The sequence below is a fragment of the Furipterus horrens genome, unplaced genomic scaffold, assembly GCF_987537825.1.
Source record: "Furipterus horrens unplaced genomic scaffold, mFurHor1.1.pri manual_scaffold_1, whole genome shotgun sequence".
Lineage (NCBI taxonomy): Eukaryota > Metazoa > Chordata > Mammalia > Chiroptera > Furipteridae > Furipterus > Furipterus horrens.
Window position 1 is genome coordinate 199,135,716 of NW_028327171.1, and position 16,813 is coordinate 199,152,528.

Here is a 16,813-nt window from a genome sequence, read left to right on the forward strand (position 1 = left end):
ACCATGTCGCTCAAAGATCTGTATTTCATATTTTGTATTTCTAAGATAAAACATAGACTAAAGTCTATTTTGATCATGCTATTCTGTTACCTATATGAGATAAAAAGTATAAAAAAATTAAAATATATAATAAGTTTTGTTACTAATTTAACTTTTTTAATGCATTGATTTTTTGAGAGAGGGAGAGAGAGAAATATCAATTTGTTGTTCCACTTATTTATGCATTCATTGGTTGCTTCTTGTATGTACCCTGACTGGAGATTGAACCCACAACTTTGGTGTATGGGGCCAGCAGTCTAACCAACTGAGCTATCTGCCCAGTGTCTTTATGTTACTTATTTTAAAGACTGTTACTTATAATACTGATAACTATCTTTCGTTAAACCAGTATAATCTATATATATATATATGCTATATATCCTATTAATTCCTATTTAAAAACAAATTTGTACTTGCACAAATACCACACATTTAAAAAAAAAAAACATAAGAAGAAAAACAAGAATCTAAGATTGCCTTTATAAATTTTTTCATATTATTTTGATCTAATAGATTATTTACACAATTTATATTCCCAGATTCCAAATTCAGAGCTCACTTCTTCTCTTCTACAACATCATTGAGTTCCTTGGTATTTCCAAACAAATCTACAAATCAACTCATATACCATAAAGATTTCATCTTTATGTTGAACAATAACATCTACCTGAAAATAGTCAATCAGGACAAATTAAAAGCCTGCAGGCAAATTTTAATAACTAATACTCAGATACAGTTTTTTGAAGTGGATGTCCTGGGATAATTTGCATTGCCCTGTCCTCAAAATAACAGTCCAAAATAGGAAAAAAAAAAAAAAAGAAGTTAAGTTCTTTATAAACCCTCTCATTCTACAACTTAAGATATCTTTTATTATATACTTTTGATGAAAAAATGTCATAATTAAACATAATTATTTTAAAAAGCTTTGACATAGAACTCATAAGCACCACAGTTGTGTCAACCAAGCAGTATAATATATTTTTTTAAATCTTTAAATCCTAGACCATACCTAATGCAATAATAACTTTAAAAACACACATCATAAGTCTCATAATGTTATTTAGATTTTTAGATGGAACCAGTTACTACAGTTACTATTATTTCTAGACATATTAATTATATTCAAAGTATTAAAAATCACTGTTTTTACTACCTACATATAGAATTATTAAAATTTTCATAGTTCTTTAAATACTTTAAATAATTTACTATCCACTAAATACGTTATTGCAGTATCAATCTTCATATCATTTTTTACTTGATTTATACAAGAGAAATGTATAAACATTATTGAAAACAAGATCAAATGTATCCTACGGATGTTATATATCCTATTAATTTTTGAATGAGTGAGGAATAAATGTTAGTTGTACAAACAACCACATCTCCATCTCACTTTGTCAAAGTCCTTTGAAGCTCAGATTTTTCTATACCTATTTTGGTTAAAGCAAGAAATCAAAAATCTGTAGGCATTGAAAACTAATATAGCCTGCTTAATATAATAAAGATAGGTGGAAGCCGAACAAATTTGTCAAAGGACCCCTGTTGTCTGGGTAGTTTGTATATACATGTATAGGGTGGGGCAAAAGTAGGTCTACAGTTGTGAGTACATGAACGTTTATTCTTGTGTTCCTATTTATTAACTATTGTGTTATTTTCTATATGAACTACTGTAACCCTACTTTTGCCCCACCCTGCATGCATTTATGTCGATGGGCGTAAGTACTTGTAATTACCTGAGTCTACTTTAAATGACTTGCAGTTTCTCCAAAACAAACATAATTTTTCTTCTAAAGTTAACAGTATTGGTCTCATTGTAGTAATAGAAAATAACTTAAAATTTCCTATATGATAGAAAAAGGAACAGAAAAGGGAGATTACTAGCTAAAGTTATGATTCATATCTGATTGGTTCTCTGACTCTCCTAGTTTTCCTCTCGCTTGTAATTCAGAAAGCAACAGACCTGCTAGATGCCATGCATTGCACCCTGAAAGAATCTTTACCAATCTTAGGGCAACAGTAATTGGTCTACACTCAGGACGCCATGATGGCATTGTGACTCTTGTTCTCTCTCTGGGTGTATCTCGGTATCTCTTCTCTTTTTACAATAGTTCCTGCTGGCCAGAAGAGCATAGCCATCAGGTGCAAGCAAACTGGTCTATCTTTAAGCACACCACTGTTCGCTCACAAAGACGAGAGAGAAAGAGACAGTTTTACCCGCAGAAAGGAGAGGTCGCGGTTGTGCTCGATGCTGGTTATCTCCAGGTTGCCCATGACGACCTCACAGTTCTCATAGTACTTGCGCAAGGCTCGATACTGCTGCTCCAGGTCAGAGAGCGAGCTCAGCTTGTTCTCCGTTCCTGCGCACACTGCCAAGACAAGGAGATACACGGGGAGTTAGGTAGTCTTTACATGATACGTACAACACACTACCATCTTCCTCAACTCGGTATCCCACAACTCTACTACAAGTCCCTGAATTAAAATACTTTAAAAATTATTAAGACCTGTAACCCACACACTGATCAATATCTTCACTTCTATTTTTTCAGATTCATTGAGTTATAACATTGTGTAAGTTTAAAGTATACAACGTGTTGATTTGATATACATGTTGCAAAGTGATTATCAATAGTTAGCTAACACCTCCATCACCTCACATACTCACTATTTCTTTGTGTGTGTGTGTGTGTGTGTGATGAGAACACTTAAGATTTACTCTTTTAGTAACTTTCAAGTGTATAATACATTATTGTTAACTCTAATCACCATGCTGTACATTAGATTTCTCAGAACTTCTTATAACTGGAAGTTTATACTCTAACATCTCTCCTAGTTCTCCTACCCATGGGCCCCTGGTAATCATTGTTCTTCTTTCTGTTTTTAAGAGTCACATTTTTTTTCAACTCCACATAAAATATTACACATTTACATTCATTAATTGCACATACTAACAACAGAGAAAAGAAGACATAGGTGTACAGAAACACACAGCAAGGAGATAAATTTAAAATAACATTTCCTAAGAGCATATAAGCATGCAAATATATTTAATTCTATTTAAACAAGATTTTCTTTAGATTTATAATTTAATCTGCTTTCCAACAGGATAAATTCTACGTATGCAAGTAAATGGAAATCAAAAAAATGATAAAAGTAACAATTTTATTTTTTAAAAATTATATTTTTTCTATTACAAAATAAGATGTGCTTACTGAATTAATTTTCTACATAAAACTTATTCTATTAAACCCTCAAAATACTACCTTTTGAAATGCAAGTATTAAACAACTGGCATTGAAACATTTACAAGAAGATTGTATAGTAATATATAAACTTTTATTGACATAAATAGGGTCATCAGCACATATATTCTCCAATGTTCTGAGGTACAATGGCCTGGTAATAAATGATTTCTGTTTGCCATCTTTGGGGTATGGTTGTAAAATCTGCTCATATGTGAGCACATTAGTGTCCAGATATGTGTCTTATGGTTGTGTGTGTGTTGGTATATTTACTGTCCTCTAGAAGTCAGAGATTTAGTTATTGCTTCTCATAGCTTATCCACCTGCCTGAACAAAATATATGCCATTTAATGCACCAACTTTAATCATTAATGGGTTGAAAAACTATATTATGAATCTTATAATAATAGTATGTAAAGTTTAAAAATGGATGGTGAATGAATACTCTTTGATTAAGTTATACAATATACATAAACTTCAAGGCAAGATATAAAGTGTAAACTTTGAAGACACATGTCATATACACAATGGAGTGTTGTGTACATGGAAATGACAAGGGAATCATGATCCTGATGTGGTGTCCAATGGAATGGGTTTCAGTACAGAAAGGAAAAAACTGGATGAGCATATTCTAATAATTAGGGCCACCTTAAAGCCTTCTTTTGCGTATTGACAGATTAAAAATAATGAAAGTTGGAATCTAAATGCCTTGAAAAATAATGTAGACCTTTAATCACAGTGGAAGCACATGATAAAAACAAAAAACAAACTATTGTTGTCTGGATTTTTAAAGCTTATCAAACAGTTTATTTTTCTAGAAATAGTCATTTAAAAGTGGAATCATGTCCCACTAAAAGATTTATTAATGTCCTAACCCCTGGTACTTGTGAATGTGACCTTATTTTGAAATAGGTTCTTTTTATATGTAAACAAGTTAAGGTGGACCCTAATCCAATACGATTTCTGTCCGAAGAAGAAAAAGAAAACACGATGTGAATATACAGGGAGAAATCCATGTCACCACAGAAGTAAAGATGGGAGTGAGGAAGCTAAAATTCAAGAAATACCAAGAATTGGTTGTCACCACCGGAAGCAAGGAAAAGGCAAGGAAAGATTCTACCCAGAGTCTCAGAGGTAGCATGACCCAACTGATACCTTGATATTAGACTACCTAGATCATAATACCCTAACCCTAATAATTACCTGAACCCTAAGTTTAACTCCAAGGTGATCAGAGAAATGTAATTTTTATTTGGGGTGGCAACTTGCCTGGCTAGAATTGTGCAGTCTATTACTGTGAAGAAAGAGGAGAAAGAATTGGGGGATTCTAGATGTCTTTGCATCTATCCTTATGACTCTACAAAAACTGCTTTCTCAAAGCAACAAATGAATTCTAGTATGGTGTACAAGAGACTTGGCATAAGCTCATAGGACCCTGGAGAGAGGTGATATTCAACATTTCTTTAAATGTGAGGTTTCAAAGAGAAATGGTCTAAAATTATGCATTGATTTTCTAGGGTTGCTATAAGAGGGGTCTGAGTTATGACATATTGTATGATACTGTCCTAGAACATTATTTAAAGCTTGGTTGGACCCTGGCTACTCCTTTCTTCTTCTTCTTCACATCTTCCTCCAATCTGCTGCCTGAAATAGAGATGTGATGGCTTAACCTTGAAGCATCATCTAGGACCATAAAAATGAGGGCTATGCCTTAGAGACTGGCTGAGAAATGAGCTAAAAGGAACCAGGGTTTTCAAGCAACTGAGGCTTTCCATTGTTTTAGTAGCATTCACATCAGGATAATAATGAATTTTGGTCCTAGCTGCTGAAATACTATACATAGAAAGGATTGAATTCTAGTTATATTATATGCTTTTGACCTTATGTAATTTAACAAATCCAACCTAATTGTTTGACTAAATTTATTCAAATCATAACAAAACTGCAAAATTGTTAGTGATCATCTGAATATTTTACTGGTTCCATGGAAGTTTCCATTGTTATTAAAATCAACAAACACTTAAAAATGAATTCTGATTGGAAACTACAATAATATTCAACACAAGAAGAACAAGAAGCAATGATTTATGTACATAATCTTTGTCATGAAGATCAAAGTCCAGTTTTTTTTTCCAATACATTCTAGAGAATCTCTATAAAATATCATAATCCATGATCTTCATTTCATTACTCTCAGTAAATTTATAACAAAATATTTATAAACTTGTAAAATGCTGAAAAAAGCTACTATTATATGGGTTCATGAAATATCATTCTCAATTATTTTAATTCCTTTGAAGATAAGCTTATATTTTAATAAACTACTAATGGAGTTAATTAAGCATCAATTAATAAACTTGGAAAACCATTTATAAAATATATACAATAACACACTGAAATTTTATGTATAATTTGTAGTCTACAAATTTTTTCCAATTAAAAATAAAATCATTATATTAATATCAATATATAAAAAATCAATATGTAAACACCTAAATGAAAATGTTTTTAAATATTTAGTGTTTTCTATAGAATCTTAAACAAATTTTGAGAGAAATATCTATTAATATAAATATAATATATTACTGCATGTGTCTCATTCTGCATATATAAGAGGTGCACAAGGGAAGATTATCATTATTAATTTCTATTACAAATATGTTTATATAAGAAAACCATAAAGTCTGTAAACTCTTTGAAGAGTGGTGCAATATATTAATCATTATTTTAAATCTGTTGAGCTATAGAGTGCAGTGCTTTGCAAGAAATTACCTTTTAATAATATTCATTTAATTGCTAAAAAAGAATTATAACTCATTCAGAAGTCTATTGTTCAATCAATGACCGATGTGTTTTATATATACCATATGAAAATATTTTTAACATAAATCTTATTAATCAGATTACTCTATTTTCCAAACATTCTGGTCTCTGGAGATTTTACTACACACGGTTCCATTTTGGAAATATTATTTTCAGTGAGAATTTCCTGAATTTTTTTTGACACAAGCGTCCTATAATCAGTAATATATTCCCCTTAACTTTTATCTTGAAAGAGAGACTAGATTTTCAAAGGACTAGTTTGGACAGAAGCGTAAAAATCATTTGTATTTCTTTTCACGATGCCTTCACTGAATGCTTCACAACTTCCATTTGTCAATCGATTTTACAATCACGCAATGTATACAAGACAATGCTGAAACCATCAAGTTTCATTGATTTCACACAGCTATTTATCAAACAGAATTGAAAAATCATTTTCACCAGCCCAAACAAGTTTAACAAAATGCAGCCCGCTTTGCCAACACTATAATAAAGTCTTTAAACTATAAGCTTACAATAGTGCAAGCCTGAAAAATCCTGAATTTACACATGATCCTTAGAGTTTTCAATCCAGCTGTTACTCCAGGAGTAAAGCTATATGTGAGGCCTCAGAATTGCCAATTATTCTACTTAGTTAAGTTTCTATTGCAAATGTAGCTATAGCTGCAAACATGGTTTTTTATTCTTCTTGAGTCACAACTTATATCCAACAGTGAGTGAACTACATAATCTTCATTCATTTAAAAAATTAATTAATTAAGGCTATAATTAGGAATTTGAGGCAATATAAAAAGGTTGATTAACAAAATTATTCATTTGATACATGGGGAAAATAGAAAAAAAAATGAATAAACGTCAACAATACTCATATTAATACAAAAAAATCAGTATTGCTTCCAGGCTTGTTATGACTATGGTAACCAGTATTCCATTGGCTTACACAAGAAAGATGACAAGCAGAAAAAAATTAAAAAGTAAACAAAATTTTCACCTTTTAAATTGAATGCTGACATGAACTATGGGTTAGGAAATCAATAATTATTTATTTAGCATCTATTGTTGAATTAGAATCACAGGGGAAAAAGTAGATTCATAAAAAATGTCTGAGGTCTTTTGTAAGAGCTCATGAAGTTTTTAAAGGCACATGGTAAGAAAAGAAGCAAGCAGTATCATAAGCTGCATGTATATTGTGTGTGCATCATTCAGTGACTGTGTAAAACATATTTGGTACCCTAAAAATTCTCTGACTTTTCTGATTTAACACCAAGAAGTACTTTGTCTTTCAGAACTATTAACATAAAAAGTATGCTGTAGTTTAGTGAGCAGCGTTGAGCATTTAGAAAGCTGGAGCTGCAGCAAACCTCAAAACAGAAATTATTTAAAGAGAATGTGAGACGTAGGAGTTTCAGCGACTACTATTGAGTGCTATTACAGTCGCATGGGGGTGGCAGGTTTGGGCAGTTCTGTGTTCAAAACACATTCAAAATGAGGCCAGATTCGTCACTTCTACTGCCACAGTGACTTAATCCAAGCTGGCCGGCCATCTCTCCCATGGACTTGGACAGGATCCTTCTCACAGATCTGGATGCGTTGATGCGTCCCTGCCCGTGCGTTCTCCACCGACAGAACAGAATGACCTTTTTAAAACCATAAATTGTTCACATTACTCCCTTACTGAAAACAATCCTTGGCTTCTAATCACACTTACTATAAAATCCAAATTATTTTTTCTTTTAACTTTTATTGAGTTTATTGGGGTGACACTGGTTAACCAGGTTATACAGGTGTCAGGTGCACAATTCCACATCTCACCATCTGTGCACTGTATGGTGTGTTCACCACTCCAAGTCACGTCTCCTTCCATCACCATTGATCCCCCTTCAAAATCCACATTTCTTACTATATCCTATAAGAATGTGTATTCAGGTCTGTGCTCAAATGTCAGTCTTTCAGAAAAGCCTTCTCTGACCACCTTATCTAAATAGGTACCAGGTTGTGATACACAGGCTGTCTTCTTTGCCTTCTTCGTTTTACTGCATTCTGAAATTACATTTTATATGTGCTTGTTTACTTGTTCTCACTGGGTCCAATTTTTTTTCTCTCTTTTTTTTTTTCAGATCTGAATACTGTGATTAAATTTATTTCTTATTTAAAACCTACTATACCCTATGCAAGGGGCTGCATTCAGTGGATGTTCTTGAGGATGTCACACTGTGACATATCACATAAAGCTATAAGGTTAATCATACACTTATCAAATGACCCAGCAGTCCCATTTATAGGTACCTCCCTAGATAAAGGAAAATTATGTTCACAAAAAGCATGTGAATTTTATAGCAGCTCTTCTTAAATTAGTCTAAAATTGGGGGAAAAAAACAACCCAAATCTCCTTGTCGATGAATGGTATATCCATTCCATGAATATTTATAAAAATGAACAGATGATTGATATGTTGACATGGAAAATTCCCAAAGGCATTATGCTGACTGAAATAAGCCAGACTCGAAAAAGCTACATACTACATGATTTCATTGATATGACATTTTGGAAAAGATCAAACTTTAAGGATGGAGAACAGATGAGTGGTTGCTGGGGGATGGGGTGGAGAGAGTAAGGCTTTGACTGAAAGCTCAGGAAATAAATTTAGGAGATGGCTGAACTGTCTGCATACTGGCCATGATAATGATTATATAAGTCTATACATGGGTTAAAAGTCAGAGAACTGTACACCACAATAAGTCAGTTTTACTGTATATAAATTTAAACACACAGATTCAGGGTGGCTTGTAGGTCTAACCAAGTTAAATATGCTCCTTTTTGTAAATCATAAAACATTCATTTTTAAAATATATTTTATTGACTATGTTATTACAGTCCCAATTTTCCTCCTTTGCTTCCCTCTGCCCAGTACCCTCCTTTTTACCAGCAATTCCAGCCTTAGTTCATGTCCATGGGTCATGCATTTAAGTTCTTCGCTTCTCCATTTCCTATACTATTCTTAACATCCCCCTGTCTATTTTGTTCCTACCAATTATGCTTCTTAGTCTCTGCATCTTTCCCCCATCCTCCCACTTGCCCCTCCCAGCTGATAACCCTCCAAATGATCTCCATATCTATGATTCTGTTCCTATTTTGGTCGTTTCATTAGTTTGTTTTTTAGATTCAGTTGTTGATAGTTGTGAGTTTGTTGTCATTTTAATGTTGATAGTTTTGATCTTCTTTTTCTTAAATAAGTTCCTTTGACATTTCATATAGTAATGGCTTGGTGATGATGAACTCCTTTAGCTTTATCTTGTCTGGGAAGCACTTTATCTGCCCTTTCATTCTAAATGATAGCTTTGCTGGATAGAGTAGTCTAGGTTGTAGGTCCTTGCTTTTCATCACTTTGAATACTTCTTGCCTGTCCCTTCTTGCCTGCAAAATTTCTTTCGAGAAATCAGCTGATAGTCTTATGGGAACTCCTTTGTAGGTAACTCTGCTTTTCTCTTGCTGCTTTTAAGATTCTCTCTTATCTTTAACCTTTGGCATTTTAATTATAATTAAAACAGTTTTGCATATCCACTCTATCTGAAAATCACAACTCCCCCAAAAATATTTTAGTCTTACTTCCCTTAGCAAATGCTGGTGACAATGGCTTTACTGTGATTTTATTTTGGATTTGAATGTTGAAGTCTATCATGCACTTTTATCCACTTTTGAAAAAAAATTAACTTATTTAAATACGTTATTAATGAATTCCAAATACTGATTGTTCTTGTATTGCTGAAATAAACTATACTCAGTACTAACGCATCATTCCATGAATATACTTCAAGGCTTATTGCTTTTATTTTTTCTTTTTAAATATTAAAAAGACTTACCACTGATTTAAAAATATTTGTATCAGATGTTATTACACTCAAAATGATAAGTAATGGAAATTGATTTATACAGGGTGAAGCAAGTGTAGATTTACAGTTATGAATAAGCAAAACACAGACTTTATTGTTGTATTATTATTTTTAATTATTGTATTAGTTTTCATACAAACAACTGTAAACCTACTTTTGCCCACCTTTGTATTTCAGAAAGTTTGCATTTTATGTAATTAATTTGGGCACGGACAACAGTGTGGTGACTGCTGGGGGCAGGAGGGGCATAAGGAGACTAAATGATAATGGAAAAATTATTTAAAAGATTTAATTTAAAAAAAGAAATGTATTAAGAAAATATTTGACACTGAAGTGGTAAATGTTTTATAATTTACATTACAGAAAACTGAAACAAAATAGTTTTCAATGCAAAAATTGTATCTTTAAAAAATAAGTGACTGTATAGTGTATTCTCTGAGCCTTTATGTTTCACCAATGGTTTTAATGACCCACGAACTGACAAAACAGGAAATCCACGGCAATTAACTCAAACGTTTTCTAAATGGCCCTTGAGCCAAGTGAAAAGAGTATTTGGCATCATAGATCTTCACGAATAGATCTGTAGCCAGAGAAGACACAGGCATTCTAAACTGCATACTGGTGAAGGCAAGTTTATAGACTTTATATAGTGCTACGTGCTGATAAAGCTAACATTTAATTGATCTGTATGTTACTTCTTTGGTTTATTTATGTTCATCTTTAAGTACCCTCAGAAATGCTTAAGCTGCTAAGCTATATTGCAAGGGGAAACACTGGAGATCATCCCCAAAATGATAGATTTGAAAATTATATATGATCGTCTCCATTTATAAATGACATGTTTTGTCAGTAGTCTGCTTTAATCTAATCTTCCCCCTATAACAAGTTAGTCTTGGAATTTTTCCATTTTGTATTTCAAAGACTAGTAACATTAAAATAACTACAAATAATTTTAAAATCTCTATACAGATATGAAAAACTGATTTGTATATAAACTTTAGTTCCTGTTCTTCATTATTTTCCTGACTTTAAATATTTTATTGGATTTTTTTCTTAAATTATGTCTCAGAAAATCCCTACGTTGAAAGCTTAGTAACACAATAAAAATGCTTCACAGATCTAGAAATTAAATTTCTCTCATCTGTCCCTGAAGAAATACTATATTCCCCATACCACTGTCTTGCCACAATTTTCTCACTGCCATTTTCATTATCTTCCCCACCTTTCCCCCCTCCCCAACACAAAGGGTCCTTCTTATTTACGTTGTAGTATTTCGTTTTCTGTGCGAGTGCTAGGTCCTTAACTTTAATGTAGGTACTGGACTTGACAAGCAATTAAAGCAAACACTTTCCACTTATCAAGGCGTGCCAAATTAGTCATCTGCCATCTGCCCCGTCATCTGGCTCTCCTTGGAGTCTTGCTGTGAATCTGGATGCAGTCTCTCAGATTAAGAGGGATAGTGCAAACCTCCAAACCGGCGAAATGCCACTGGGAGCTAAGTATGTAAACATTAGCAGCCGTCTTCCTTCTCCAGATTACCAATACCTTCAACCGTCCCCTCGTGTGTGATAAAAAAACCAGCCTGCTTGCAATGCCATTCACTGTAACTGATGCAGCAGTTGGTGGGATTTTTTCCCCCATTAGAAGTATTTAAAAGAAGAAATTAGACTAGATGTTTTTGACGTGATGATGGCTCTTCCCTATCAAGGCTGGTTTATGAAGCATCTAGAAAGATACAACTTAAGAAAGGGACTATGGCTTTTCTATTGCCGTGGTTCCAGAATGAAGCTTTCTTTTTTCGTTCTTTCCACCAGCAAATGTTCACTTCGCTGATAACATGCGATATAATAAGTGCTTTCTGGGGACACTCAATCAAACTGTATCAGTAATAGGAAAAACTGAGAAACAGCAAAAGAAAGTGGTACTTTAGCCATCCATGTGCTCAAGGATCCCCTTTCCCTAATGTGTTCTCCAACCCAGGGCTGCTGTAGCGCATGGGTGCCTTTGCACAAACTCAGGAAGAGGCCCCAAATCTGGGTGAAATATACTCCATGCTAGGTAGGGCACATGGTTTGGCCACCAAAATGTGGGCTGACTGCATTTTACTCCCATGGGCCCCCTAGTTCGGATACCTTTGATGAGCCTTAGGAACTGTAAACAGAGGCTTGGTCTACTCCACTGTCCAGGACCACAGTCAGACTTGCTCATCCAAGGCAACATGTGTCTGAATAACTAAAAATCCCTTTAAATAAAAAAGAAGTGTGCTATTGCTAGACTTTGGGTTAGAGGAAGGGGTATACAGAAGAGAACGCTTTGATGGACGATCCTTTACGGTATCTTCAGTTCATGCACATGGAAACCCTAAACTGAGACCACCTTCTAACAGTGCTTTTGGATGTTTTAATTTGGCATTCTTAGTCATATAACTCTCTTGAATGACAAAAACAAAAACAAAAAACAAACAAAAACAAAAAACAAAAAAACACCCACCTGATGCTGATATAATAAAACATAATGTTATAACTTATTCTGAACAGTTTTCTCATAATGCAAAGTCTATTATTCTAGAAATAAGATTCTATAAGCTCTGGTACTTTGATCCCTTCAAAAAAAGATTTAGATGAGCCCTGGTTGGGTAGCTCAGTTGTTTAGAGCATCTTCCCAATACGCCAAGGTGTGGGTTCAATCCCTGGTCAGGGCACATATAAGAATTAACCAATGAATAACATAACCAGAAAATTAACTAGTGAAAAACCCAGGAGTCCAAATCTGTTCTATGTTCTTTAAAAAATAGCTTAGTACTAGTTAGTTGGTGTATACAAATACTTGTTTCTAATTATTTGTGTTCAGCGGTACTATATTTTAATCAAATAAAAATGTTTACATGCTTAGGGCACTTTGTCTTTTATGAATTTAGAACCATGGAGTTATATTATTAATGGTTCTGCATTGTACCAGACATCCACGGGAAGCACTGCAGGTGACAGTCACTGGGTTCTAATAGCAGAACACAATCTCCACGAGCACAAGTCAGTTTTAGACCTGAAGCCATTTGGCTTCCTGCTCCCCTCCCTTGGTGACTCGCCCCTTCTCATTTTCTACTTACATGCTGAATAAAGAAAATGGGTGCAAAGATAATCGGTTACTCAGGAAAAGATCTAGTCAGCCAACTCCTCTCCATTCTAAACCCGCTAATTTAAGTCATACGCAATTCAGAACGTCTGTGGGATCCACTGGGCATTCTGTCAGCCGCACCCGACAGACACTCTGTACTTCAAGTTACTACAGCTTCTAAACGAATATTGCGGCGGGCTTCCAACTAATGCTCCTGCCTTTCTTCTTGTCTTTGTAGCCTATTCTATGTTGAATATAAGATAATTTATATGTTTTAATATTTAAATTGAATCACTTATTTCCTTTGTTCAGATATCTCCAATGGTGTCTCATATTAATCAGAATTAAATAAAAACCCTTATTTTGATCTATGAGATCCTCAAGCGATCTGAATCTCTGGTATTTCCTGATATCATCGTCCATGTTTGACTTACTAAGATCTAACCACAGGACTATCTTGCTTGTTGTTGAACATTTCTTTAAATTTCTAAATAATTATCAATTTATGAATTTGTCTTGTGGAACAGTAACAGATTGGCATTGGTCCATGTGTGGTACTTTGAGTAGCACTTTTCTAAAACATTACACTTTATACTTATCACTGGCCACCTTATTACATCTTTATTTAGAATGTAAGCTCTACGAGGACAGGAACTTTCTGTTTACTGCTATATGTGTAGCATTTACAGCTACTTGTACCATAGTAGGCATCCAATCAATATTTAAAGGTTGGATAGATGGATGGATGGATGGGTGGGTGGGTGGTTATCGATATGCTAGAATTCCGTTTAGAATTCTTAGCTCATACATAAGCTAAATGTTATTTATCAGAGTGTTAAAACCACTTTACATGTTAAACCATCTTTAGAGATCAGCAAGGCCAGTTTATACAAATAAATGAGAAAACAAACACAAGATAATGTGTTCAACAAAGATCAAGCAGCCAGTCAGGGGCAGGAAGGGAACAGGACTCTTCATTCAGGGCTCTCCCCACACGGCATAGTGTCTCATGTTACACAGATGGCTCCGTGAAACTGTCCAGCTATATGGAAGGGATTCCCACGCATAATGTTCTGCAGCCAGGAGAAAAACACTATCATAAAATTTGGCATGGGTGCTTCAGAACACTTGGCTAAACAGCAATTTATATAACTGACTAAAGTAGTCGATTATGTAATTAGAAAATAGATCTTTAGCAACATCTTTTGGGGGGGGCATCTGTTTCTGGTTAAATGAAGTTAAACATAGTTTTATAAAAGAAAAGTTTTTTTTTAAGAGTCTGTTTAACAAAAGCATTCATTAACCAATGTTACATGATGAATATAATCTTCAAAAAGTTCTATAGCCATATGATCTCACCTATAAGAGGAACTTAATGAACGATATAAATTACTGTGCAAAACAGAACCAGAGGCACGGAAACGAGGAGCAGACTGACAGCGGCCAGAAGGGAGATGGGAGGGGGATGAAGGTAGAGAGAAAGGAAAGGGTCCAGTCAAGAAACATGCATGAATGACCCATGGACATGGACAATGGGGTGGGGACTGACTGTGGGAGCCAGGGTGAGCTGGGTGGAGGAGAACAAACGGGGAAAAATGGGACAGCTGTAATAGAATAACAATAAAATATTTAATAAAAAATAAATAAAATTTCAATTGAATTATGTATTTCCAGTCATGTTTTTAATGTACTACTGAAATTGAAAAGAACATTGTGAACATTGTGAAGATTATTTTGTAAACAAATAAGCTTTTCATAATGAAAACAATCACCTCTTAATCTGACTGCTTTGTAAATTCCAGTTTCAAAGATCATGTTTGCTTACATAGATGCACACCTGTGGTTGCACTTAACAATTTTATGACAGTTTAATGCAAATGGATTTGAATATTAATTTATTCTTATAGCTATTATTATAGTTAATAGCATTTATAAACTTATAAACATTTATAAAGCAGTTTTATTTATATTTAGTTTTTTTATCCTAAATCATTTAAGAGATGATTTTATAAGAGCCTAAATTTCTGGATTCATTGCCAGGAATTTAAACTTGGGGTATCCTGTAAAACAATAACTTCTGAAAGATGTTCTAAATTTTTATTATCCCGATATGAGCAGATAAAAATGCCCACCATTACTAGATATCTTTATCTTGGATTTATGAGTGATTCACAAAGAAGAAATAAAACACATAGCATTAAGGAAAATTGGTTAATTTTTCTACACTCTGGAAAAAGTAAGACGGAGTAATAAGATCTTCAAGTGACTCTATTACAAGCCTATTTTCCTCCTCTTTGCACATTGTTCAAATAGAAGTTAATTAGATAACACTAAATTACCTAGAAATCAATCTGGAATAGAAAACACATTTGACCACCATCGCACCTCTGGTTTATTAGGGGCTTCTCTTGGATGCCGACCAATTTTTTTTTTTTTCAAAATTGTAACTTAACTTTCAACATGAATCCTCAAATATATGTTTCACTACCATTTATACATAAGAGGTCTTCTTCTTTGGAGCTTTTGTTAGATATTAGTAATTCTTCATTACCTGTTGAATCAAGTCCTAGTCAACTGTTTGCTATTCAGGATATTCCATGAATTGTGAGCTTACTACAATATCCAGTCAGTCTAATTCAAAGTTATTTTCTCCAAAAAACTTTTCAAAATAATCAAAAGATGATTTAATTGTAATCCATCACTCGAGTCACACACAACTGTTCCTTTTACTTTTTAATTCACTACTTTAACCTCACCATTAATACTCACAAGTCTTTGAAAAATTTATATTCATCAGTATCTGAAACACCTCCCTAATTGATTTTCGTTTTTTTAGAAAAGGTCTAAACTATTCACTTAATTGACATTGCCCTAAAATTTATATACCAAATTTATTCTTCCTTCATATTTCCTACATTCTATTATTTCTAGTTAGGGAGACCAGATACAGTGCAAAGGTTTGTAAATTATAACCTAGACTAGCTTTCTGTGACCCAGACAGAGCAAATAATAATGCCAAAATTAAGAGGCAAAAGAATTCAAAGTAAGACATTGGACTTAATATAGTTTAAAACTAGAATATGTTTTTAAATTTCTAGTTTTAGTATTTATCTTGACTTGTTATATTAAACAGTTGATATCTTACATTCATACACTTCTTTTGTGGAATTAAATTTTTTTCTTCAAGTGAATGTTTACTAAGCAACTTCCTATAAATTTAAGAATATTTGTTGTTTTTTTTTTAAGAATAAGCCAAAGTTCTCTGAGTACTTTTTTAAAAATTGAGTGCATACAATAAATATGTTTTCATTGGTCATGTATATTAAATTTAAATATCGTGGTAATAGCAAATAAATATACTTAATATATCAGACACTACAGAAAAATTTTAAGCAGGTTTTCTCAAGCAGCAGTCCTTTGACTCCTAAAGTTTGAATGGTATTTTCATTTCCAAGAGATAACTATACCAGTAATTGCAAAACTACGATTCATTCAACTGCTATTAGAGCTTCCTTTTACCTCATGCTTATACCATCACATTCCTCAGCAAATAGCATTTGCTAACAATGGTTTTACATGTCAGGGTTGTTTAGTATAAAATTAACTTTCTTGCAGTATCCAGTGTTTCTTATGTCATCCTAAAGTTGCCTCACCTTCATAAGGACTAAAGATAGGGGGTAAGACAGTTGTTTATAAATGGCT

At 33.6% G+C, this 16,813-nt stretch overlaps 1 protein-coding gene across 1 annotated transcript in view; it reads right to left on the bottom strand.

The window, feature by feature from the left end:
• LOC150022607 (receptor tyrosine-protein kinase erbB-4-like) overlaps positions 1–16,813 on the bottom strand; it is a 521,194-nt gene that overhangs the window by 163,784 nt on the left and 340,597 nt on the right. Inside the window, exon 2 of the mRNA XM_090288254.1 lies at positions 2,257–2,408. Coding sequence (XP_090144380.1) covers positions 2,257–2,408 — 152 coding nt within the window. The remainder of the gene's footprint in view (positions 1–2,256; positions 2,409–16,813) is intronic.